Consider the following 27261-nt stretch of genomic DNA (forward strand, 5'->3'; position numbering starts at 1 on the left):
AATATTTTAAAATATGCTGTCTGTTTCCTCCCATCACATTGTAAGCTCACTGTCTAAGGCCTCATCAACTTATAGATGACGCCAGTGGACCCCCATAAAATCTCTGAAATCCCTTCTACCTGCATACCTCCAACACCACCCCAGGCTCGTCTTCTTTAACAACAGGCCTTCTCTGGCCAAGCTGTCTTCTTAAAACATGGATCAGGGTGCCAGGCATGAGTCCTTTCTATTAGGTCCGGGTTTCTAAAGGACCCCTTCGTTGATATGCCATGCACTTCCTTCTGGCTCTAGGTTGGTATTTTTCAGGAATCTGTTACAGAGAAACTGACAGTTCAGTGGCTAGTACCAAGCAGATGTTGCATCATCTCAGCTAAAGGCCACACAGTAGCAATAATTTCACAAAGACAAATACTAATGTTTGATGTTTCTTGGCAGCCAACCTTCCAATGACCTCTAAATCTGTTCAGGATGCATTTCTGCTCACTTCCGTATCAGCTATCTATCACTATCACAAAATACCTGAGGCAATCAACTTATAGGAGAAAAAGGTTATTTTGCCTCACAGTTTTCCAATGTTTTCTGTCCATATGTTAGGCCTGTGTTGAGGCAAAATATCATAGCAGGAGTTACAGGGTAAATAAAAAATTTTACATCATGTGCCAAAGAAGAAATAAACAGAAGAGGTCCACAATCCCCTTTGAGGGCATGATGATATCCTAATAATCTCCTACTACTACAACCCCTCACCTTTCAGAGGCTCTACCACATCCCAATAGCACAGTACTGGTGATCAAACCTTCATACAAGGGCCACTGGAGAGCATCCAGTATCCAAACCATAGCATATACTTCCAAATGCAAACTATATGCTATATTTTATTAGTATATTCATTCGTTGTAATCCAGCTTTTTTTTTTTTTTTTTCACATTGTCTTGCTTTCGTTTTTACTTGACAGGCCAAGGTATCCCTGGTAAGCAGTTCCTGAAGACAGGGTTCATGTTCTCGCTTCCCACTTGGCTCTCAGACTTTCTTATACTTCCTAAATGTTCAGGAAATACTTAGTAACTCTGATGCAAGACAGTGACTCCCACATGATCTACACGCAGCACAAACTAGGGTACAATTGAACTGTGTGACAGTTTTAAAGGGTTTGAAGACCATAAATCCCCATTCTCAGCTTGCACATGGAGTGATGTCCTGCAAACCTGTGCCTGTGTTACTGCCATAATGACCCAATAGGAAGGCAACTGTCGATGTGATTATGGCCAAATTGATTGATAGTTTATAGTATTTTCTTTTTACACAGTTCTGTGATGAACAGGAAAGGTGGTTTAACTGCAACCCTGATCAGTGAAACCAATAATTCTATTCTTACATGCTACTATACCTTATAGTAAAATGTGCAAACCATCTCCAATAGCTCTGCCAACCCAGACATTTTTCCGTATCCTCTTTCAGTCTGTACCCTCTCTTGTTAAGCAGGGAACAATAATAAACACAGGAGGTCACTTCCATGTGGATTCTAAAAGGTCTTCCCATAGATGTAGAGAACAATGTGTACCAGATACTGGGGCGGAAGGAGAGGACAGGCTGGCCAGTGAGAGCAAAGTAATAACTAGACAGGAATACTAGGCTCTTATGCTCTGCTACATAGAGTGTGACCACAGCCAGCACTAATACAATGGATAATTCAAAATAGGAACTTGTTTTAATGGTCTCTCCAGAAAGCTACAAAGAAAAGGTCAATGTTTGAAGTGACAGATACAGTGAGGGACCTGATCTGATCACTGTATAATGTGTACATGATTCAAAGTAGTCCACTGTATCATGCATATGTGCAATAAGTATCGGGTTTGAAATAATGATCTCTACCAATATGAAAGACTGCTGTAAGCTCAGAGTTATTGTGGACAACCACCCTAATGTAAGCAATAGCTGCCTGGAAAATGGTCAGATGAATGGTACCTACTGCTTTTCTTCCTCCATCCATACTCCCAGGAACGTGACAGTATCAGAAAGAGGTGAAATACGCAATCAGCCTTCAACCTACACGTCCTGTGTCGTCTTCTCCCTCGTCCTCCCCGTTTCCTTCCGTTCCTCCCTCCTCTCTTCCCCTCTTCTTCTTTTTTTTCCTTCCTCTCTTTGTGTGGAAACTCAGCACATATATTTGGAAGTTCCCTCCCATCTCTTAGGAAATTCCTCATACTATGGATACCAAGATACATAAACAAGTTTCTGAGTTCTGCTACGCTTAAGAGAGAAATTTCACAGTTGGTAACATGATGTCAAACTACTCCAGTCACTTTTTGGAACTTCTTAATCTAGATAAATAGTAGGTAAACTGAGATTAGAGAGATTTTTCTCCTCAGAATTCACTGTAATAACATAGAGCGCAAAAAAAAAAAAAAAAAAAAAAAAAACCCGCCTACCACAATCCCATGAAATAATTTGAGAAGCAATAAATTATGGCTGATTCCATTCACACAAATATTTTGATATCATGAACTAGCTTGCTTGTTCAAACTGACAGACTGAGATGGAGAGGGACAGAGAGAAAGGAGAAAGTGGACTGTTTTTGAAGTCAGTGTGGGGGTTTCTGGTGAGAATGGAGCAGGGGTTAAATCAGCTGCCGCCTGGGACATCGATTGCCTTTCTCTGCAGACTGGAAGGAAAGCTTACTTGAGGGTGGAAAATTTACCCAGACATTTCCCATGTTCTTGAAAGACCTATGAGGAATAACTTCTCAGGGCAAAGAACTTTCAAAATGTGCTGAGGGTGATGGATTATGCCTTTTCTACTTCATAAACATGAGCAGTGTGTTGAATCAAAAGAATTTTTAGTTTCATTCATCTCATTTATGAATTTGTCATGGTCCTAAATCATAAGGTTAAAAGTTTGTAAATGAAAGAAATGCCTGAACAACTTAAAGTGCTGTGAAAAGCTCATGGTACTGAGGTTCATGTAGAGGAGGAGGGCTCTCACAGATCTAAAGCAATCAGAAAGGAGAGGATCAGGTAAGACTCACGCTCACTATTCCCTGAGCAAAGGTGTGTATTGAGGTAAGAATGGCATGGGGTTGTCACAGCAGAGTCATTACAGGAAAATTCCTTTCACTAATCTGATTATAACGTGGAGTTTAACTCAATATTGAATTAAAGATGCAAGGGATCATTTATTCATCAATTGCTTAAAAAGCTTGAATAACATATCTTCGATTATAATTTTGAAACATTTTCATAAAATATTGTTGTCTGGATGAAGAAAATCATATATATATGATTCATATATATATATATATATGAATCATATATATATGAGATACCCTTCAAAAAGACAGAAACCTACCCAGGATCAGAAAGGAGCTACATCTTCATCTGGGACACAATTCTCTTCTTTTATTGTAGTTTAACATACTGATAGGGCTCGGTACATTCTGTGGTAGCATGAACAAAAGTCCTGGTTTGATCCCCAGCACCATAAAATGACAAAAGGAGTATGATGATTAAAAGGCAAAGCACTTCAACCAAGGCCATACTGCTGGTGACAGAGACAGAACTGAACCTGAAACACAGGGGACATCCTAACTAGGTGTTTTGCTAAGAAATTAAATTCATTTGTATAAATAAGTTACCAGTTTATCCTCATTAGAATAAAAGTAATCAGTATGGTAAATGGAGCATATGTTTTTAATTTCCAAACTAGCTCTTCCAGTCTTGTGGGTGCCAAAAAATACATTCTAGATTTGACCTTGATTCACATGGAATGATCACCTCTCCCAGGGTGCTCTCTTAGATTGTAGTCCTTGGGGTAGGAACACAAACCTCTGTGCACTAGTAACATAAATGTATTATTGATGAAATCTAAAGATGGACTAGAGATGGCATGTGCTCATGAGGAAACACACAAACACAGGCCATCATGCACTCTACTCCTGAACATCACTAGCCCAAGAAGGTCCATACTTATTGTAACTGAAAATTAAAGAAGGGATCTTACTCTAGGCAAGTGCATATTTCAATTTACTCACAGAGAAGGATACCACTATATCATCTATTATCTTTGTATTCTCAAATTGAGTTCACAATGGAGTTCTTACCAAGAGGCTTAAGAGCATCTGGCCTGTACTGCCCCTCTTTGAGAAAGAATCTGTAAGAAAGACAGGGCTTGGCTTATACAAGCATCTACCATGACCAACACTCAGTCTCCATAAATCATAAGCAAGTCATAACCATCACATATATCTGCTTTAGCACACTGCATTACATTCAGGTAAGGATTTCCTTTTGAACTGAGCTAACAAAATGCTAACTTTAAAACAGGCTTTTCCTTTCACATCCTCATTCATGTCGTTTAATCTAATAGTGAACTTTTGCTTTAATTTCATATGAAATCTATGTCTCTGCAAAAAAGGAAACATTTTGTCAACTTCAACATTTGTTTTTGCATTAACACACTGTACTTCTTGAGGGGCAATATTATAATATGGCACATGTCTACAACGTGTAATCTGAAAATCAGGGGCAACATCATTTCTGTCTCCTCAAATATGATCAGATGTGTGCCAGGTGTGGGAAACTTCCAGCTATTGACCAGATAGTGTCCAGGGGCTCCCAAAACAAAACAGGCTATTGTCATTAAATTTTTTTACTTCATTATTTAAAAAAAATTAACATGATCATGCTTCTATAGAAGGCCTTGAGATCACATTTACGTCCGATTACCCCCTCTCACACACTCCAACTCTGGTCAAGCCCCTTCTTCCTGACTAGTCTTTCTCCTCCCCTCATGCTCCTTTCTCTCTCTTTTTTCCTCCCCCTCCCTCTCTTCCCTCAGTACCTCCCTCCCTCCCTCTCTCTCTCCTTCCCTCCCTCTCTTCCTTCATTTTTTTCAGACTCCATGCAGTCACAGCTGCTGTGTGTTCATAATTGCAACAGCTATGGTGAAGCCCACGACACTCCTTCTCATCCGTTGGTTCCTGCAGTACTCTACTCCTCTTCTATGATGTTCCCTGGGCCTTAGGAGGAACGGCTGAGTACAGAAGAAGGTGACATAGATGTTCCATTTTGGGCCAAGCACTTAGCTGTCTCTTATTCTAGCACTCTGACCAGTAATGAGTGCCTGCTGTAATTACCACGGCTGAAAGAGACGTCTGTGACCAAGGCCGAGAGCTGTACCAGTCTATGGGTTTCAACATATATGTTCAGAAGGTCATTTAACTACAGGTCCATTTGGCAAACTATCAGTAGTAGATTCCTTAGTGACCTCCTTAGTAATAGACTTTTGACAAATTTTATAATGTCAAGCACGTTTTCCCTCTCATGGAGGGGCACTCAAATCCAACCAGGAAGTAGTCGGTTAACTTCAAAACATTCATTCCACTATTGTACCAATTGTCACAGGGTCTACAGTTGGGTCTGACTGCTTATGACTTTTCTCCCCTAAGAGCCTACATAGCACCTTCCAGCAGTATAAACACTCACTGGCAGGGAGGAAGCTTCCAGTTCAGTTCCAGTTTGGCATCTCTGTGTACTGCATCCAGGTTGTATGGCATCTTCAGGAATAGAGGCATATTCTCTCGTTTTGGTGGGCTTCCAAGAGCAATGGGCCCTGTGCACAGGGGCACAGAGACCTGTTCTATCCTCATTTGGGCAAGTTGCACTGTGGATGGAGGCACTGCCAGTGCTGAGGCAGTGGACTGTGACGGACCTATCTCTGGCTCTTCCTTGGGTCCAGAACCAGCATTCCAACCGTAGTGCTCACGTCCTCGGTCTTGTGGCAGTGTGCAATGCAAGTAGCACACAGGCCATGACAAGCTGCTTCTTCTGGTTGCATAACCACAGGTTAGCACTGGCAAGAGAAGAGGCTCTGAGAAGAGGGACTTCAGGAAGTGTGCTCTCAGATTTCATAATGGGGAACAGTGATGGTAGCGAGTAACACAAAGTTTAGGAAGAAGACGCTAGGTCCTAGGGACCAGCTATCTCTTCCTGTCATAAAGGGCACTGAGTGGGGTTTGGTGCCAAGGTGACATTTGCATGGGAGGTCAAGGTGGACTTCTGAAGGTGTGTTTGGATCCTTGTGTCACTTTGGAACTGGATCATGCAGAGACCTCGGTCACTGAGGACAAGATAAGCTGCAGCAGTGGCTCTGTTCTGAAACTGTTGCTATGTGGGCAGCAACTTGGGTTCCACAGTAGGTGGCGGCACATTGAGTTCCTCTGTGGGCTCCAGAGAGCTCTCCAAGCTCAGCTGGGCATCCATCCTGCGATTCCCAAGCAGCGCTCTTGTAAGGATTTCCGGTGTCCATGGAAACTGCATCTGCTGCATCCTATTTCCCTAGCCTCTGCAGTGGGGCTCCATGTGGGAACCAGGGCTATGGCTGCTGGTGCTGTGTTCCTTCTACTGCCATTCCTGGTCTCCCCATCATAGGGGCTCCTGTCTCCTTTTGGCTAAAGCTCTTCCACAACCATTGGCCCTAAAATACAATTATTCATTTGTTGTTTTGGGACTGCTGGGTGGAGGAGAGCGTGGGTGTGTTTATTCGGCCATCTTGGAATCTCTCCTGGGTTTTCTTTGCTTCTTATCAATTTTCAGTAATGATAGCGGCCATCTTGGAATCTCTCCTGGGTTTTCTTTGCTTCTTATCAATTTTCAGTAATGATAGCGGCCATCTTGGAATCTCTCCTGGGTTTTCTTTGCTTCTTATCAATTTTCAGTAATGATAGTCATGTATGACTTGCAGAATCAGTGTGCTACACAGCTCTGTTTCAGGACCTGAAGCACTGATGAGGAAGTAGTGCACAGACGTCTAAAAATGGAGGCATGAGGATGAGTCTGAGGCTAGGCCCTTACTTCCATGCTGTTCTCTTGAATTCATCAGATGGAATAAACTTAGTGTTGAAGAGCTCTGTCCAATTTGTTCATTTCGCCCTGGGCAACTGTACCGCAAACAACAGTCCTTTCATACAAGTTAGATTTATTTCATGTCAGTCTTTAGAGAAGAAAATCAAATAATAATTAGAAACAAATTCATCAGTCAATTAGAAATGAATCTTAAGACAGCATCCATTTGTATTATAAGAGGTTCTGCAGGGGGCCTATTTATAAGCTAGCTTTATTGAAAAGGAGGCTTTTCCATTAAGACAGCTGAGACTTCAACAGAATCTAGTTCCCCAAAGGTAAAGAGTTAACAGGGGCAGGTGAGTTTAAGAAAGTGTGCTACCATGTCTGGCTGAGCAACGGGCTTTAGGGAGAACCTACTACTATTATTCTGCTAAATTACTATAGTAATAAAGTACCCCCTAAGATCTTATCTTTATACCCATAGATTTGTTTTTTTTTTTTAATGTGTATGAATGTATTGCTTGCATGTGTGTAAGTGCACCCATGTTGTGCAATGCCCACAGAGTTCAGAAGAAGGCATTGGATTCCCCTGGATCTGAAGTTACAGATAGTTGTTAGCCACTATGTAGGTGTGTTGGGAATCGAACCCGGTACCTCTTGCAAGAGCAGTCAGTGCTCCTAACCGCTGAGCCCTCTCTCCAGCCCCAGATTTGTGTATTTCTTAACCTTTATCAAAGAATCTTCTTTTTGCAGTGGATGACAATTCAGAAATCCACATCCTTTCAACATGCAGAGAATAAAATACTTTACATGGGACAACTAAATCACAATATCACATCACAGCTCCACAAACTCATGTATCGTCACAGAAGAGGTGACAAAAAGATTGTAAGAGCCAGAGGGAGTAGATGTCTACAGTGAAACAGCATTTGCTAGACATGACAGAGCAGCTGGACACGAACTCCCAGCAGTTAGGACAGCACACACAAGATCTGCATAAGACCAAGCCAGCCAAAATCCTAGAATGGGTGAGGAAGAGCCTCATGAGGCCACTTGCCTAGTTGAGGAGGTTTTGGCAACTGTTGGCTGCTGGGGGAGGGGCAGTCAGTTTTCTTCAGGGATGTGGGTCCTAAGAGGTTACCCATGCTCCAACAAATGGTCCCATACCCATGGACATATAGACATCAGTAAATGGACTCAGTGGGGGAGGGAGGGAGGGGGAGAGAGAGAGAGAGAGAGAGAGAGAGAGAGAGAGAGAGAGAGAGAGAGAACATATGAAGTTTGGAAAGAAAAATAGAAGGGATAAAGTGGAGGGAATAGATTTGATCCAAATACATTACATACATATATGAATGCTAAATAAAAAAATATTTTTAAAAAAGTGTGTTGTTTGTGGGCCAGTAAGATGACTCAGCTGGTAAATGCCTAAAAACCTGATTTCCATCTCAGTGACCCACATGGTGGAAGAAGAGAACCAAGCCCTGAAACCTGTTTTCTGACCTTCTCATATGGGTTATGGTACATGTGTCATCTCATACACACAAATACATAAATATTAAAAAAAATATGTTATTTGAAAGTTCATATGGCAAAACGATATGAATGTTTTAATGCTAGAGATGTAATTATACAAGACATGGAGGAGGGGCTGAGACAGAAAGGCTGCTGCAGAATTGTCACAGCATTCTAACACTTACAAATTTGGAAACTGTATTTCAGCCAACAGAATTCTATTGCCAGTGCTTGTTTTTCTTTCCAGTTAGGCAGCACAGATGGATAACTAATTAGTCAACTAGACAGGGAGTAATAATTGTTTTTCTTTGGTTCTATGGAGTGTCTATGTTCAAGTCACTGTGCCAATTGAATTGAATAACCTGTGGAAGTGGCTTCAACATGAGCCCAGGCAAGACAAAGGAAAGTAATGGTGGTTCGTAAGAATGAATCCAACAGCTGGCATTCTGTTAGCAAACTACAAGACTCTTCCTAAGTGTAGGAAAGTGACCTCTATGCAACACTGTCACCAAAGGGAGGGAAAGAAAGGCAGGAACAGAAGGAAGCACTGGGAGGACAAGAGAGGAAGAAGAGAAACACCGTAAAGCCTGGTGAGAAACAGACCCGAGTGAGACAGACAGGAGTGTGGGGAGTTCCAGGACACATTCTTTCTCTCCTTGGAATGTTGAATGTGAACATTTCAAAACATAAAACCAAAACATCTCATTAGCCAAGAGCATAGTCCCTTGATCTAAGCCTGGTCAGATCCCCACCCATCATTTTCAGCCCTCTTGGGAATTTTTTTAAGCTACAAAAGTACATTCTACAGAGGTCAGAGGATAACAAAACTATAAATTATGCCACTGAGCTAACTATACTCAGAAGGGTTTTTGGAAAGGGCAACTGCACTCTAACAACAGCTTTATTCTGTGGCCAAAAGTCCAGGTAGGAAAACAGTAACTGGAAACCTGAAAGCTGCATGTTAACTCTGTCATTATCACCAACGCGGTATGTCATTGTTTTGCACCACCAGCACCTCTTCCTCTTTGAGTGGACAGAGATAGGTTTGCATTCAGGAACCAAAATCACAGTGTATCTCTTTGACTTGGAGGATGGACTTGAACCTGTGACTTGTCAGTCATGGATACACAGCTTGTACTGCCTGCCCCTATGACTGGTTGAGCTCCAGTAGCCAGTTTAAACCAGTTCAACCCCATTATATCATAATCTCTGCCTGGAATTTTGCAGGAAAAGCTCCTCTCCCGATAACAATCACTGGCATTCAAGGAGTACAGGCAGATGGAGAAGAAAGTCACCTGGAGAGAAGCAGACCAACAGGCAGAGAGCGCAGCAGACACTGGATCATGGTACTTTAGAGGCTAGACAAAGCTACCCTTGAGACCTTCAGTAACATGATTCAAATGTGCCCTTTTAAAACTTGATTAGAGTCACTAAAGAACGTGAAAATAAGAATCATACTAGGACCCCTTTGCATGAATCAAATCATGCAACTGTCTCTTATGGAAACATGTTTCTGTACTGCTCAGTTCCAGTGGATTGTAAGATTATTCCTAGACACAAGGCAGTAACGACCTCTCTTAGTCTCTGGACTGTCCTAGTTTCCTTTCTGTTGCTGTGATAAAACACTTTAGCCAAAAGTAACATTGGGGAAGAAAGGGCATATTTGGTTCATACTTTCAGTTCACAGTCCATCATCAAGCAAAGACAGAACAGGAACTCAAGCAGAAACTTGAAGCAGAAATCATGGAAGAATGCTGTTTGCTGGCACACTTGCAGGCTTATACTTAGCAAGCTTTCTTGTACAGTTCAGAACCACCTGCCTAGGGATGGTGCAGACCACTGTGGGTGGGACCCTCCTTCATTGATTAACAATCAAGGTAATCCCCCACAGACATGCCTGCAGGCCAATCTTCACTAGGCAGTTTCTCAGTTGAGGTTTCTTCGCTCAGATGCTAAGCTCTGTCAAGTTGACAAGGCAAACTAGGATGGAACCCATGTAAAATTCCCTGCAGAACTCTTGAACTACTACGAGAAGAAGCTCACCTTTTCCCCAAGATCACAGAATGACGCTGTAAATTTCTCTGTGGATTGTCTCTCACATAATGTTTTCAGTGTAAGTGGCTTCAGACAAAAGAGAGCTTAGATTTTTAACGAGAAAACATTGGGGCTCTTCAGGTTTCCTTTCCATACATGTACATAGGTTCCCCTCACCCCTAGTATACCTGAGAAAAGAGAGCTGGTAAGACAGCAACATGCTCTCTGCTCTTGGAGCAACTGAAAAGAAATCAGGTAAAATTAAAGTCTAAAAAATTACCATCTAGTATACTTTTGTGCTTGGGAAATCAAAAATGAAAAATCCTCAAGTACTTTGACTGCCTTCAGTCTCTGCTCTGACACATTCTGTATATGTCGTCTTCCCAAAATACAGACCAGTGTCTGACTCCATTCTGCAACAACACCCTTATCTTCAGATAGCATGAGAAAGGATGGTCATACCCAGCTGAGTATTCAAGGCTCTTCACAACTGGCCTCCACCCAACACATTTACCACTGAGCAGCAGCAAGGTGCTTCATACTCCAGAGAAGCACCTTATTCTCACACAACATATGTATTTTCTGCCTCTAGCCTGGCTCTGAACTCTCACTTCTCCTCAATCTACCTATTGTTTTAAGTAATTTTCCTGGAATATCTACTGGTCAGTCAGTTACCTAGTGCTAAGGGCCAGTATACACCATAGTCCTGTACTGTTCTGATAGAACCACCCTTCTACACTTCAATGCATGTGTCCTTTCTTACCCATGCACAGTACCACCCAGGGCTGCTGTTACCTCCTCCCTTTCTTTCTTCTTACTGCAGTGATTTGTTTAAGGAATGTCTATGATCTGAATGCTTGTATCTCCTCATCATTCCCAGGCTAATTTCGAACCTTAGATTGATGGTGTTAAAAGTAAAGCCTTTGAGGTGATGATGTCATGGATGTCACTGTTATTCTTACAAAAAAAAAAGAAATCCTCATTCTTTCCACCATGTGGAGGCAGATTGTGAAGACATTTACTCAAGCTGCATAGTCAACATCTACAGGCAGAGTGTGTAGCCAGGTGGACACCACTTCCTGGATAGCCTGGCTTCTCAATCTTGGATTTTTACCTTCCAGAAATGAGAAATAAAATTCTTTTGTTTATAAGCCACCCACTGTGTGGTTGTTACAGCAGCTCCAAGGGGTGGAGACAATACCCAATGCCTACATATTCCCACATAGATGGTCTCCTGACATACATCCTGAAGAAATCAGGGACACTTCCAGCCACTCTGGCTACCCCTTTTGGGACAAGATGGCTAGAGTTCCCTTGGCATCTAGGGTCCAATAGCATAGGCATTTGTGACTTTAGTAGGGTGTCCACAGAACAGTTTCAGAAGCACTGTTTTGCTTGTTTAACCTGTGTTTGTGTATCATCAAAATAAGCACTAATTAATGAGCTACAGTTCAAATCCTGACACTTGTGGGGAGACAGAATGGAAAAAGAAAATGTAAAATGCTAACATACGATGTCTTTGGATCTTCAGTAGCTCAAATATGAAATTTCTTATGCCAAATATAAATTATCAACAGTTATGCCTTTTCCCTCCATCAGTCCTTATAAGGAGCACCAGAAAACATCTTGCTTGGAACATAAGTTCTTATGTATTTCATAGACTCCATAGTCATTATCAGCTAAATAAAAAAGTGGTCTTTATTCAAGTTGCATAGTCACCAACTAAGACAAGGCATTACTGTGCTCATAAGTGAGATTTACTTAAAAATTTGTAATGCATAACTTGGAATGGTGTTGTTAAACTGGTATAAGAAATCTATGCTTTTCTAGAATGCAGATGTCAGAGTGATACACAGAAAATGGGTGTTTGAGATTTGAGGTCTGCCTAGCACGTTTAGTCTCTCTGCCTCTGTGTATAATTAATATTTATTTAGTTGCCATCACAAATACACAATTATGGTATGATTTAGAAAATGGATGACAAAGCAATCTAAACCTAACCAATTATAGTAACAACCGTACTCTCTATTTTCCACGTGCTACAGTGGGTGGCATTCTATCTTAACTGTCTCTTTACTAGTCTGGGCTACATGAGGGTACAGTCATCAGCTGCTCACTGCTGTCACCGCATTACCCACCACAGAGTTCAATAAATGTTTGCTGAATGTGGAAATAAATAAATGAGGAAATAATGAAGCCACTTAGTTCTACTGTAAACAGAAAAAAGAAGAAAATATCTTATTTCACTGAACTCTAGTTCTATCCATTTTCCAGCAAACAATATTAAGTTCATTTTTATATAGGGTTGATTAAAATTCCATTGTGGGGCTGAGAGATTGCTCAGTGGCTAAGAACACTGGCTGCTCTTGTAGAGGACCATGGTTCGATTCTCAGCACCCATAGAATGGCAGCTAACAACCATTTGCAATTCCAGTACAAGGGGAATTGGACGCCCTCTTCTGAACTCTGTAAGCATTGCACAACAGGGATATACTTACATACATGCACACATACATATAAAATAAAAAACAATAAATAAAATAAAATTCCATTGTGTATTTATATAAAATTTTATTTATCCATTGATCTGTTAATGGGCACCCAGGCTAATTTTATATCTTAGCAACAGTGCAGTGATAAACAAGGTTATGTAGCTGTCTCTACGCATACTGACTTAGGTTCCTTAGGGTAAATACCCAGAAGTGGTATGTCTGGATATATACCAGCTATAATTTTAATTCTTTGAAGAATACTCTCATTTATTTTCATAGTAGATTATCTATTAACATGATCACCATCAGTTAATAAGAATTATTCCCATGGGTCTTTGCCAGCATTTACTATATTTACTTGATTATAGACCTTCTGACTGGGATGAGAGGGAAAACTGTAATTTTCGATTTGCATTTCCTTGGTGGCTAAAGGCATTGAATTTTTCATGTATTAGTAGTCATTTGTACTTATTCATTTGAAAAGCGTATTCATTTTCATTGCCTTTGTATTGATTAGCATCTCTGTTCTTTTGCTATTTAATATTTTGTGTCCTTTGTATATTCTGGATATTAATACCCTTTTCGATGAACACATGGAAGCACTTTTCTCCTATCTCATAGGCTGTTCTTCACCTGCTGACTGCTTCTCAGTTCTGCAGCTTTTTGATTTGATGGCATCTCATTTGTCAAGTCTTGCACTCACTTCATGAGCTGCTGTGATCCTATTGTGAAAGTCATTGCCTACGTCAAGTGAAATAAGTCAGTCCAAGAACTAGCCATCACGTGTTTTCTGTCATAGGTATAATCTACTAGAAAAGAAACACAGGAGACTAAAAAAGGACTTACTAGCAAAAAGAAAAGAGGGAAAGGGGGATAAAGAGTAACAGATGGGGTGAACATGATCAAAGCAAGCACGTATGGACTGTCATAAGAAGCGCACTGCTATGCACAATATACACTGAAAAAAAAAGAAAACAGAAGAGAAATAGAAACATTTCCAGAAGAAGAAGAACAAAAGAAAATATCTTGAGGGATTTTTTTAAATAACTATACATTTTTAATCACCTTAATTTCTAAATATTAACACATTTAACAAATTTTACATTTCTGTAATAGATGCAGTGACCCACACCCACCCTGACCACCCTCATGAGCTGGTTCCAGTATTCCTTCCTAAAGCAAATCAGGTGTTTGGTGAAGAGGAGGCATTGTTTTCAATTGGGTTGCTATTTCACACATCCTTTTCCAAATACTGTCTCTGAGAACCTTCCTCTTTGGAAAATCTTATGTTTACCTTGAAAAAGGAATAAATGAAGCTTTCTGGCATGCTTTCTACTAAAAACTCATGCCATTAACATCAAAAGCCTTAGAGGAGGCATGATCAGTTAAATCAATATGTCAAATAAAGTTGTATGAATCAGAGAATAAGTCCACTGATACACTCATCTGTGATATGTTTCAGTATCAGTCCACCTACAGAGAGAGAGAGAGAGAGAGAGAGAGAGAGAGAGAGAGAGAGAGAACTGAAAAAAATATCTATTTTATACAGGAAGGTATTGGTCTATTGATAGGCAATAGACACATACACATGCATCTAAAAGGCCCCCAAATCACATCCCACCCTACCACACTGGTTGCATGCAGTGATACCACCAAAGTCCTAAAACCTAATTTGCATCTGAATGGCTTTGTCTCTTCCAATAATAGGAATCTTCAGTTTTCAATGACTCTATAATTCCTCCTGTCTTTGTCCTTGTAAAGATGGTTGAGAAGAGCAGCAGTGCCAGTCCCTCATGGGAGCCAACCATTTTTAAAGACACAGCCAAATACCGATGCAGATCTGTTAGACATCAGTCAGTTTCAGACTTGTGGAAAGCTTTAGGCTGTTACTTTACCTCCAACCGTGATTTTAGGGGAATACCCTCTACTATTTGATAACATTCATTTGCAAGAGTTGATTTTGTCTCCCCGACCCTGCAATCCAAATTTTCACTTGAGATTCCCAATACTAGTGTAGTAGTTGCTAACAGGAACAATTTTATTTTGCTTGACAACCATCCACATACCAACCACGTGGTAGACAAAACCAAGCAGAAAATACTCCTTTGGGTGAGTCACAACTAAAATCGTTAGATAAATGAAAGAAACCCATTGCTTTACATGCAGTACTGAAATATCAGGAAATTTGGCAAGTGCTTAGGAGAACAAAACAAGAACAGGCTTGGAGTTGACTCAGGGGGCAGTGGTGTCCTGGGGCATCTCAGGAGACTGGAGTTAAGGAAGACTCAGAAAGGATCCAGAAGGAACAGGAGAAACCCAGGGTGTGAAACAAATCTGTCCTTCGCCTTTTTCGTCTACCACTCACACATACCCCTCTGTAAAGTGGGCCACTTAATGTGGACTACAGTGATGTGTCAACAATTAATTTGATGATAGACATCTCAACAGCTTCAAGACAGTAGAAAGACATCCTCAAAAGATGAGAAAAATATAAAACAAAATTCCAACATAATGTGACTTTTAAGGATGAAGATGAGATATAGATATTCACAAAGTCACAATAACCAAACACTGCCTGCCAAAAAGCCTATGGATAAAAAAAAAAAAAAAAAAAAAAAAAAAACCAAAAACTTAAAGATGACCTGAGTAAAATAACCCTACAGAAAAGTTCTCTAAAGTAAGAAGAGATGGTCAGCACCAAAAGCAGACACATTTTTACAATTAAAAAACATAGATTATCTACAATAATATCAAAGAAGCAGAACATTTAGATTAACAAATGCAAAGCTAAATGTCAGCTATAAATAAGTGTGGTATTGGGTATTGGCAGTGAGACGTAACAGCAATCTACAGTAGTGACAAGTCCCCACTCTTCCTGCATACAGCACACAGTATGTATTATCTTCATGGGAGTCCAGAGGCTCTCACCCAGGCAAGCAATTTTACTGCTGGTTCCAGGAACTTGCCTGAAACAGCATCAACTGCTTCAACTAAAAGCATCAGCAGTGGACCATCTGACATTGCTGAACATTCTTGATGACTAACAAGCCTGGAAGTCACCATCTCTATATTACTCTATCCAGGTCTTTATGAAACTGTGATGGTTAGTTTTGTCAACGTGACACAGTCTATAACGACCTGAGAAGAGAGTCTCAATGAAGGACTGTCTACATCAGTTTGGCCTGTGGGCCTGTCTATAGGGGATTGTCTTGATTACTAGTTTTGATTGATGTAGGAAGACCTAGCCTGCTGTGGGCATAACCATTCCCAGGCAGATGATTCTAGACTGTGTAAGTGTAGACAGCAAGCTGTGCACTCACAGGCATGCATTCATTTCTCTCTGCTCTTAACTGTGGATGTGACTTGATGCTTCAAGTCCTTGCCTTGACTTCCCCACAAGATGAACTATAACTTGAAATAGTAAGCTAAATGAACAATTTCTTCTTGAGATTGCCTTTAACAAGGTATTTTATCACAGCAACAGGAAATGAAACTGATCGAGTAACACTAGCCAGATCCCTACAATGAAAGAGTCATTTGAGACTAAGTCAAATGACTAGAGTCTGGGTTTTCTCACCCTCCTCCTCTATACTAGCAAAGCTGTTGAATTCTCTACCATCTCATTAAACAACTCAGCTCTACTGGGCCAGAGCAGTTTAGTTTAGTGACGGAAGGGAGCCAGAAGTTAAACTGCTCTACCATCATTATAGGCATTCATTTTGACATGGCTGTCGCTACTTTGAGTCACAGGGCCTGCGACTGCTCTGTGTAAACCCAATGGTTTTGCAGCCGTTTGGTGTATCACAAACAAGGCATTACTGTACGTCATTACAACTAGACTCTGGTGCTGTTGGTTCCAAGATTACTTCCAGCCTTTGATATGAGCTTCAGATAAAGCAGGTATACTACAACTTCTATGAGGTTACTTTTTTCCTGACCAGTATATATGCCACTGCTTTACGATCTAAGTCAAGGGGATTCATTGATCTTCCTGCAGGAACCAGAAAGCCCAAAATGAACTGTCCTATGGGCAGTACTTAATCTGTCTCTGCCTTCTTAGACCTCAACACACCTCTGGGACAATCCTCCCATAGTGGGACAGATTATTCCAGAAGACTGTTTTATATTGTGGGAAGAGGGAAACACTGTTTATATTTATATGTTGTTTAGTTAAAATGCATTGTATGTAGTTTTTAAAAAGATATTGGTAGATACTTTTTTAATTGAAAGGAAAGTAGAATGAGAAGATAGCATAAATGAATGTGATAGAGGAAGGCGAAGAAACATAAAAATGAACACAAATGGATTGTACAAAACAGAATAAGATCCAGAGAGTTTCTTAAAGTATCAATGTACTAAATTAAATTACATGAAGATATTGCTCACAAAGACACAGAGTCTAACATGCACACGTATGAAAACAAGAAAGGACTGAAGGCAAATCACAACCACAGGGGTGAGTGTGAAACAAAAACATCAATAAAGACTGACACTGTCGTTTCTTTGAACTTAATCATATTTTAATAGCTATAAAGAAGAAGATAGCTACTGAGGGGTTCAAATTTTATGCACACAAATAGGTATGCCTGTACACACACACACACACACACACACACACACACACACACACACACACACACACACACACACACACACACACATTTCCCTCACCTAGAGGCGAAGCTTACTCATTGTGTTCTTCAGAGCATATTGGACTTGGTTACATAACTTCAAATAACAGGCTATGAGAAGGAAATAGATTGTCTTACTAGATAAGAATCTAAGTAGATAACACTGTACTTAAATGATCAAATCTTACATCATCACTGGTATAGCCCAGACCTCTTGGTATAGCAGTACATACAACCTTTGGAATTCACTAGAATAGTAACCTCATGAGAGACTTCATGCAAAACCCAATTTTGGGGAATTCAGCAAAATGCCTAAACAATGCTGTTCAGATGTATCAAGCTATAAAACATAAGAAAAGAGTAACAGTTATAGATTCGAGAAGACCAGGAGATATTCCACTAAATAAAAAGTGCATATTCTGAATTGACAGGAATTCCATGAAGTGGAAAATTTGTTGACACCCAATTAAGTCTGCACCATACCTAGCAGTATCATACAGATTAATTTCCTAGATGTACAAATGAGCTGTGATTGTATGAGATGCTAATGTTGAAGAACTGTGGGCCACCAATACAGGGGAGTTTTCTGTATTCCCTTTGCAACAGTCTACAAACATAAAGTTATTCTAAATTTTAAAACATATTTTTAAAAGGAACCATTCTAAAATAAGGAAAAAGCAGATAAGACTACTAGTACATTCAAGAGCCAAGAACTAAAAAATACAGAGTAAGAATTAAGACAAGAACTCTTTTCACAAAAAATATGAGGGGTTTTTTGGCATAAGTTCAAAATAATCCCCAGAAGAAGTCTCACAACAGATGGAAAATTTGTTTGTTAATGATATTATGTCTCATAGTTATTTAGAAAAAAAACAGAAAATGAGAAAGTAAAAGTGTTAAAAGGATATGGGAACGGAGATAGTTTCTAAAATAGAAAAAAATGAGAAAGCCTACGCAAGTGATGAAGGTCTGTGTAGGTTCGTTATGATATATAAAGGATGAGACAAAAATAATATACACATAAAATTTCTATGGTCAACTAGTTTAAGCAAAAAAATATACCTAGTTAAGGTTTATCTGAGAATATTTGATTTTTTTACATAAGCCTTATTTACATAGCACATGATAAATAAAAGCACCAGACTGGTGGAACTAACCTTATTGGATGTTTAACAGCTATAGTTTGAGGCCTATACTACTGTGGTCAGAGGGACTTAAAGGACAATTTTTGCCCCCTGCCTTCCAAGGTAAACTAAGTTACAGGGGACTATGGAGCATCTCTCAAAATGTCCTGTAACTGAGGTGAGTCACCTGTCTTCTTGTTCAGGGAGGACATGGAGACCCCATGAGATGGATTTAAACCAGTGTCCAGTCTAAAAGAAGAGGGTCAACTCAGGGAAAACATCTCATTCATGCTTCCAAGTGAACCCAGTCATTGTCGAGCAGGACCTTTGACTTATCTTCACATAGATGGAACTGGTAAAAGAAAGGAGCCAGGAGCTCCTCCTAACCCCATGTGACCCCTGAGGAACAGATCCTCAAATGACCTTAAGTGTAAAAATGAATTGATTTATTTGGATCAATTGTGTGGTCTTAAACCCCAAAAGGAAAGTATAACTAAAGAGTAAAGTCATCAGTATATCTCTTTAAGAGTTCAAGGGATTACACTTCCCAGACATTAGGCTTAAGTCTATATAAAAAGTTATTTAGACAATTATTTCTGATTGATGATTTTGTTCCTAACCAGAAAGTACTGCTCAGATGTAAGACTTCAAATCTTGGTTTCCAATACTGTAGTGCCCACCTGTAGCTAAGGGAAACAACCAGCTACTGTTCTAAAATGGTGGATAAATTTGTTTTCTCCCCTATCTAGAAGCCTTTGAGAGGGAACTGACACTGATTCTAACTACTCCAATGGCTATCGAAATACCTGAAAGCAAATCCTGAATCTATCACTGTAGAGTCCAGCCTTGGAGACAAAAGAAAAATGAAGAGGAACCCAATAGAGGGATGCTTTGGAAGCCCTTGTCAAGAAATTCCAATGGACTCTCATATGAACATTTGGAAATTGCCATGTTCTGACTTTTTGCTAGTTCCCTGTCTAGAACTTACAATGCTAATTACTCTTGCCTTTACTTCTCCTTCACATCTCCTATTATTCATGATTCAAGGACTTTCTTTTCCCCTTGGGGATAAGAGATATGCAATGTGGGCGTCTTTTAGATAGACCCACTGAAGGGGTACTCCAACTGCCTCATCCTGCATCCCTGTTCAGCATGGAAGAAGCCAGAGGTCTACCTTCCTAACCCCTATTGGCAATTTGTGTAACCTCTTCAGAGGATGGTGTGATAAGATTTAAAAGTCAAAATGTCCTTGGGCCTGTTAGCAACATACTCTGTTCTAAAGGCTCAAAATGTCGAAAGTATTTGGGAGCTTGTATCTAATCCTTAAAAGATTTTAGGGTTACCTCTTCAGAGGGGGAAAGTTATAGTAGCCAAAAGCCCCATAAAAACAAATAAATAAAAGAAGAAAGAGTACATGAAGTTATCAGAAAAAACGTGATGGGGAGATATGGGAGGAGTTGGAGGGGAGGGAGTGGGCATGGATTTGCTCTTATATGTACATATGAAATTCTCAATAAATTATTTATTTAAATAAAAAATAAGTTATATTTGAGGAAGAAGCATAAAATTTGCTTCATGTTAATTAGTAGAGGTGAAAAACATCACCATTGAAATCTACCTGATGACTTTATATCCTTGTTCAGGTGCCAAGGATCTTAGAATGTAACCGACTGTGACTAGTAATAATCACATACATAGAGATTAGAGATGCATGTGCAAATGTCTAAGTGTTAGTAGCATTAAAAATGTAGGAAACAGCATATTTTAAAATGAAATGGAGATCTTCTTTAAAGGGTAAAAACTCATTCAATTTTCCGTCTTATATAAAATATTTTAAAAGTTAAAACCTCATTCAATTTTATGTCTTATAGGGTTTATACTGAATTCAGTACTGTATAACTGTATTAATTCAACTGTGTACCTAAAAATTACAGCCAATTTTGAAAGAATTGCATCTTTGCTCTGCAAATTCTTATTGAATATGATAATGCTGTGATGAAATGCTTCTTCTCAACATGTGGTTATTAAATAAATAATTTTTAAAAAAGAAAAAAAAGAGCTTAACAAGTTGGCCAGATAAAAAATCATTGATACTAATAAGTTGTTAGCATTTCTAGATAAGAGTAACATACAGTTAGGAAATGTAGCTTTCTAAAAGGAGATATTTAGCAACAATCGCAGGAAATTTACAAATAAAAATGATGGTACATGCTGATAATCCCACGAGCTGGAAGGCTAGGTGGGTTGAGGTGGGAAGACTGCCACCAGTTTAAGGCCAGTCTGAGTTACACTGCAAGACTCTATCTCACAAACACAAAACAAAAAAGAAATCTAGAATACATTGAAATAATATATGTGTAAGAACTTCATGAAGGGACTGGAGAGATGGCTCAGCAGTTAAGGATGGCCATTCATCCAGAAGACCCAGGTTTGATTCCCAGCACTTTCATGGCAGCTAACAACCGTCCGTAAGGCCAGTTCCAGGGAATCCTACAGCCTCTTCTGATATCTGCGGGCATTGTAGGACACGAGTGCACTTACACAGATACAGGCAATACACTCATACACCTAAAATAAAAAAATAATAAGCAAAATATTTTAAAAGTGTTTTAACTCAGCCTAGTAAATTGAAAATATAAAGATGCTGGTGCTGCTGTCTGACCATTCTTAGACAGAGACACATGTTTGAATAGCAGTGGTGCAGCGGGAGAATTCAAGATATTCCAAAGATTCACTGAAGCAGAGGAAACAAGGAAAGATGGGCTAGTGGCTGGGTTCTCACTTGAGGGTGGAACATTTACCTGTAGAGAGAAAAATACATCAGCAGAGGACTTCAAAGCTATGAGAAGGGGAACTTCCTGAAGCTGAGCCACATACTGCATAAAGTCATGTCACATGCTGTTTGTGGCATGCATGATGATAGTCAACTTTTGATTATTAATTAAAAATATTGTATACAGGCTCATATATGCACTCATATGATGCCCTCCTTTATAACATGGCCTATCAGTCGTGCAGACGTCTCATTAGCCTTCCTGTTACTGAGCTAAATTGCTACTTTGCACTAGAGTAAATCCTAGACTATTCACAAAGTTTCACAGGATTAGGAAACCTTATTTATCAAAAAAAATATCTAAATAGGAGCCAGAAAAGTGAGGATTAGCATTTGTTTACGTACAAAACCTGCATGAGCTCCTAGTCAGCTGCCCTAGTCTGCTTATCTATAGAACGCAGGGTTGAATCACAGCCTTCTCAGGACAGCCTCCACTGCTGCAGGTCTAAATCCCAGATGGAAGAGAAAGCACAGCAGGAAACCCAATCACAGACAAAAGAAATGTGGGAGAGTGTGGAAATGCTAAAGATAAAAACTGATGACAGCAAGGTCGAAGTTTGTTTCATGGGAACTGAAATATTTATCTAGAATATATGATAAAATGAAAATTCTCTTTTAACTTGTATATCAAAGAAAATCTAAGGAATCCAGCAAAGACGTTCAAGTAAAATATTTTGATGTTACACAAATACCACCGAAGTGAAAGCTCTTGAGGAAGACCACCCAACCTTGACAAGTGCATTCCCACGGGATTTAAGAGCAATATTTGTCTGACATACAGTAGGTGGTCTTCTGTGTGGGTGAGATATCCCAGCTGACTGGTTCTTGAATGCTGCTGGAGAATCATGATGAGTTCCTACCTTGCGTTCATACCCTGGATGCCAAATTCTGCTTTCTCACCATATTATTCCTTTGTAATGAAATATTCAGGTTTGGTCCTGCATGGGGGTGGATGTATGTCAATGTGCATCTGCACAATAAACATGTATGTGTTTTCATGTGTATGTGTGTGTGTGTGTGTGTAAGTGTTCTCTTGTGTGCACAGGTGTGTGCATGCATGTGGAGGCCAAAGACTGACCTAAGGTGTCTTGTTCACTGGTTTTTCTACCTTATTTATTTATTTATTTATTTATTTATTTTTATTTATTTATTATTCATTATTTATTTAGAGATAGGATTTCTCTCATGGAACCTGGGGCTCACAGATTCAGATACACTGAATGGCCAAAGAGTTGCAGGAACCTCTTTCTCTACCTATCCCAGCATTAGGGTCCTAGACCAGGGATGCTGCAGCCTGCACTTACATGGATGTTGGGGATCTGAAATCATATCCTCATGCTTTCATGGCAAGCTTAACAACTGAACCTTCTTCCAAGCACTCTTCAGACACCTTCTTTTTTATCTTGTTGATTTGGCTTCAGGAAGCTCAAATACAAAATTAGTACTAATGGTAATTGAGATTTTCTAGTATAACTACAATCCTTTATGTAACTTTTATTCTTTGTTTCTTTTTATATAGGTTTCATCCAGCTATATCTTATATCCAAATTTTTTTCTCAAAGGATTTTAGAACTAGAAATAGCGACTGCATATAAATAAGTATATGTATGAGTTGTCTGCTTTTTTAAAGGAAGATTTACTTTAAATGAAATAGAATTTAAATGTGACTGCAAATTTAGATCATCAGAAAACAAAAGATCACATTTAAAGCCACATGAATGAAACAACTTGAAGAACAGCAACATTGCACTGTGTTGGAATCCCGAGTACAACCACTTACTTGCAAATATCATCCTCTGGGTCTTCCAGCCCAAATCTTTCATCAAATGTCAGCTGTATCCACACATTTTCCTCTACAGCTACTAATCTCCACACCAGCACCGTATTTCTTGGGTAAGTGTGAGGAAAGCTCGGGCTGTGGATGCTCCCATTAGCAGACACAGTAACAACTCTCTCATGCCGGGGATCTTGCACTCCTAACACAAAAACACAGAGATATACTGTTAGAGCAGACATTTTTAAAACTACAGGGTTCAAAGCAGGCATTTTATTATTATTATTATTATTAACATGTACTCCAAATAGGTGTTGAAGTCAAGTATCACTTATATAATATAAACCAAACATCACTCTTTACAAAATTTATCTGGAAAAATTTATTAATAAAACCTATGTATTTTATACTGGAAATAATAAGAAAATTAGTCTTTTTAATATTATTAAAGAAATACAAATTACAAACTCTTTTGGACTCAAAGTAAGTCAGAAAGAATTCTATGATTTTGCTATGATTTCTTTGAGACAGAGTCTCCTGTAGCCGGTGCTGGCTTCACACTCACTATGGAAGAGGACCTTGAAATCCTAGTCCTCTGCCTCCATTTCCCAAATGTTAGGATTACAGGTGTGAGCCATCATGCCCAGCAGTATATTCTAGGACATTGTTCCAAATAATTCCATTAAAAAAATACAAATAATGATTACAGTTTTTTAAATACTAAAATGATTGGCTACCATGGATTGTATATTTTACAGTTTTCATTAATATTATATATGAGAAAATATGAAATGGTTAGAGAAAAAGAAATGTGAAGGTAAATAAGCTGAAGTCAAATGCTACAGGAAGGTGTCACCAACTTTTCTCATTTCAGATCAAACTGTCAGCAGCACAGCACACCACACAGCTGTCTATCTGCTCCTTATTCCCAGTGCCTTAGAAACTGAGCCAGCAAAATGATCTCAGTTATGTGGTATTGGACAATAAACCTAGAGCATTGTGTATGCTAGGGAACCACTCCACCAACTGAACTATATCCTCACACCAAGAAATAAACAAGTTGTTTAAAACAAAAAAACAAAACAAAACAAAACAAAAACCTTATTATTTGGGCCCAGGATTTTGTATTGATCTGTATCCAATACAAGCACAAAGTTTCACATGAACTGGCATTATTAAATGACTGCAAGTCTTGCATGACCTTTCTAGATAAAATGAGAACAATGTCCAGCCTCTTAGATAAGCAGCTACTTACAGAGATAGGAAGAATTCACCATACTCACTCCTGGCTTTGTTCCATCAAACTATAACATAGTATCAGTAAGGCCCATTAAAGCAGTGGACTTCACACAAAACTCTATTAATTTTCTTCTTCTTCTTCTTCTTCTTCTTCTTCTTCTTCTTCTTCTTCTTCTTCTTCTTCTTCTTCTTCTTCTTCTTCTTCTTCTTCTTCTTCTTCTTCTTCTTCTTCTTCTTCTTCTTCTTCTTCTTCTTCTTCTTCTTCTTCTTCTTCTTCTTCTTCCTTCTTAATTTTCCATAACTTAATTCGTTTTTAGCCAATTATTTTCCTTAGTATTGAGTGGAACTGTAAACATAGCCAAATACACATGGCTGGAGAGGTCCTAGATGCTTGAGAAAGATCTGATCTTTCATAGATCCTATTTCTGTCATATCTCTAGACAATTGAAATTTCTTGCATGCTAAATATAGGTCCTTATATTTATAGACAAGTATACTGCACACCACTCATCAAAGAAGCTTCTTTTTTTGCAACAGATGGTGTCTAGTGCAGAATTCCACAACTGGTCACACACAGAGAATATATGTCTGAGAGATGCCCATCCCTAAGCAACACATCTACAGTGGAACCTCTACACCTAAGACTCGTGGAACTTAGCAAAACAAGGGGTAGAGAGAATATTAACACATCCCTCAACTCTTATCAGAAAACCTTCCTCATACAACAGAGTATGATGCACAAGGAAGGCCACAACTGGCCAAGTTTGAAAAATAAGAAACTATAGAGTGTGTGTTCCTGCAGTCAAATGCTCTGCAATGGAGCTATACCCTGTAAGCCTATGTCCCTGAATAGGACCCCTATACTAAACCTCACCCACCCAGGGCTCAGGGACCATTGCAGAAAAGGGGGTGGAAAGAGTCAAGGTTGGTGCATGAGCATAAGGAAAAAGAGGCTTTCAGGCCTATGGAACTTGCTCCTATAAATGTGCAACAATAGTGACATCATGCACAAGACCCATGCTGACTCAATCAGATAAAAACCATTATAGAACTGAGGAAATGGGAAGAAGGCCACAACTTTAGTTTAGGAACTATTGGCAACTGATTACTCTAGGGTGAGGGAGAGGAGATCTTCTTTCAGGGAGTGACTCTAGATAGGCTGACTAGACTCCAGTGTGTGACCTTGTGTGAGGGCACATACAGGCACAAATCCAGATAGACTTTAACATATAGGACAGAGTGCATGAATACGGTGGGAAGGGCAATAAGGAGGTGTGGATGGGGAAGGGGTTCTAAATTTGACTAAGATGTACTGCATGAAATGCACAAAAACTCAATAAAATATATATAAAAGAACAGCCTGTTTTATCCTTATACTACCCAGAGTATATTTAACATCATATTAGAGATTTTTAAATTAAATATTTTATTGTTGCCTTTCTTGACAGTCTTCAAACTTTTCTTCAGCAATTAACCACCTATCTGGAAATATGCTTTTTTTTCCTGAATGCTCATGATCAATACTGCTTTTGGCTATACCAACATATCCAAAATAATCACAGCCAAAGTATAGCTCAGTAGTAGAACACTTGCCTACCAGGTGAAAAACTCTAGGTCCCATGCATATTAGTACAGATACAGAAAATAAAATTCAAATCAATATCTTGTCTATGAACATAACTTGGTACCAGTATATGCCCTAAGATCACATAAGGATCTATCAAGTAAGATGAACTCTCCATCCTGATAATCTTTATTAAGAAAATCATGATCATGAGTTATTTAAAATATTCACAAAATATTTTCAAGTATTTTAAAGGAGCTACATTCCTATTCTTTATTTTTTCCAGTAGCTTCCTGCATAGTTCCAAGCTGTGTAGAGCAGTTACTTAACTAGCAACTAATATTTTAAATGAGCTATTGTTCCAAGCACATTTATCACCATTCAATACATGCTGTACTCTATCTCAAAACACAGCCTTATTTTTGCAAAATATGCTTCATAAATGTACCAACATTTGCCAAAAACAACATAGAAAACAACTACACAGTAATTGAAAGACCATAACTCTAGTTTTATATTCACAGTCAAAACTTCATGGCTAAAATGTATATACTTAAGTTTCTGTTTGCATCTTTTTTCTTTATAATTTATAATTTCATTAACCTATAATTAAACATACCTCAAAGACGTAATTCTAGCCTCTATTTATGGTAAAAGAATTGTAAATTTTCTTTTAAGTTAAAATTGTAGTTTCCCGAAAAATCACCACAAACTGTTACGAGGTATGCCTCCAAACGCATGATTGCAGATGTCTGTCAGAGATTTATGTAAATCTCAACCTACCTGGCCTATAATCAGAAAAGGAAGAAGAAAGAAAAAAGTCAAGCAACAAACTAAGCCCCACCAAACTTAGACTCAGTCTTGGAGCTCTGTTGCTTTTACAGTTGTCTTTCCAAAAATGCAATTTTGCTACTAGTTTTAGGATGAGACAAGTACTCGGGACTATGTTTAAAGTGACTTTGATTTCCTTGTAATAATAACCACTACCAAGAAAAGACATGCTTGTAGTCAAATGACTGAGATACTTGCACAGTGATCCCTGCATTATACACTGAAATAAACAAAAGTTTTGCATATCATAGATAACTAAACAACTATATGAAAAGGCTAAATTTTTTAGATTACATAATTATACCCAAAGTCATATTATCTGACTCAAACCATCTTAAAAGCATGAGAAACTAAAATGGGTGAAAAATAGAAAAAAAAAAGACTAGAG

General features: G+C 39.0%; 1 protein-coding gene across 1 annotated transcript in view; it reads right to left on the bottom strand.

The window, feature by feature from the left end:
- Pdgfc (platelet derived growth factor C) overlaps positions 1-27261 on the bottom strand; it is a 199858-nt gene that overhangs the window by 68839 nt on the left and 103758 nt on the right. The window contains exon 2 of the mRNA XM_017803542.2: positions 23246-23441. Coding sequence (XP_017659031.1) covers positions 23246-23441 — 196 coding nt within the window. The remainder of the gene's footprint in view (positions 1-23245; positions 23442-27261) is intronic.

Source organism: Nannospalax galili, unplaced genomic scaffold (assembly GCF_000622305.1).
Source record: "Nannospalax galili isolate Female #2095 unplaced genomic scaffold, S.galili_v1.0 scaffold305, whole genome shotgun sequence".
Lineage (NCBI taxonomy): Eukaryota > Metazoa > Chordata > Mammalia > Rodentia > Spalacidae > Nannospalax > Nannospalax galili.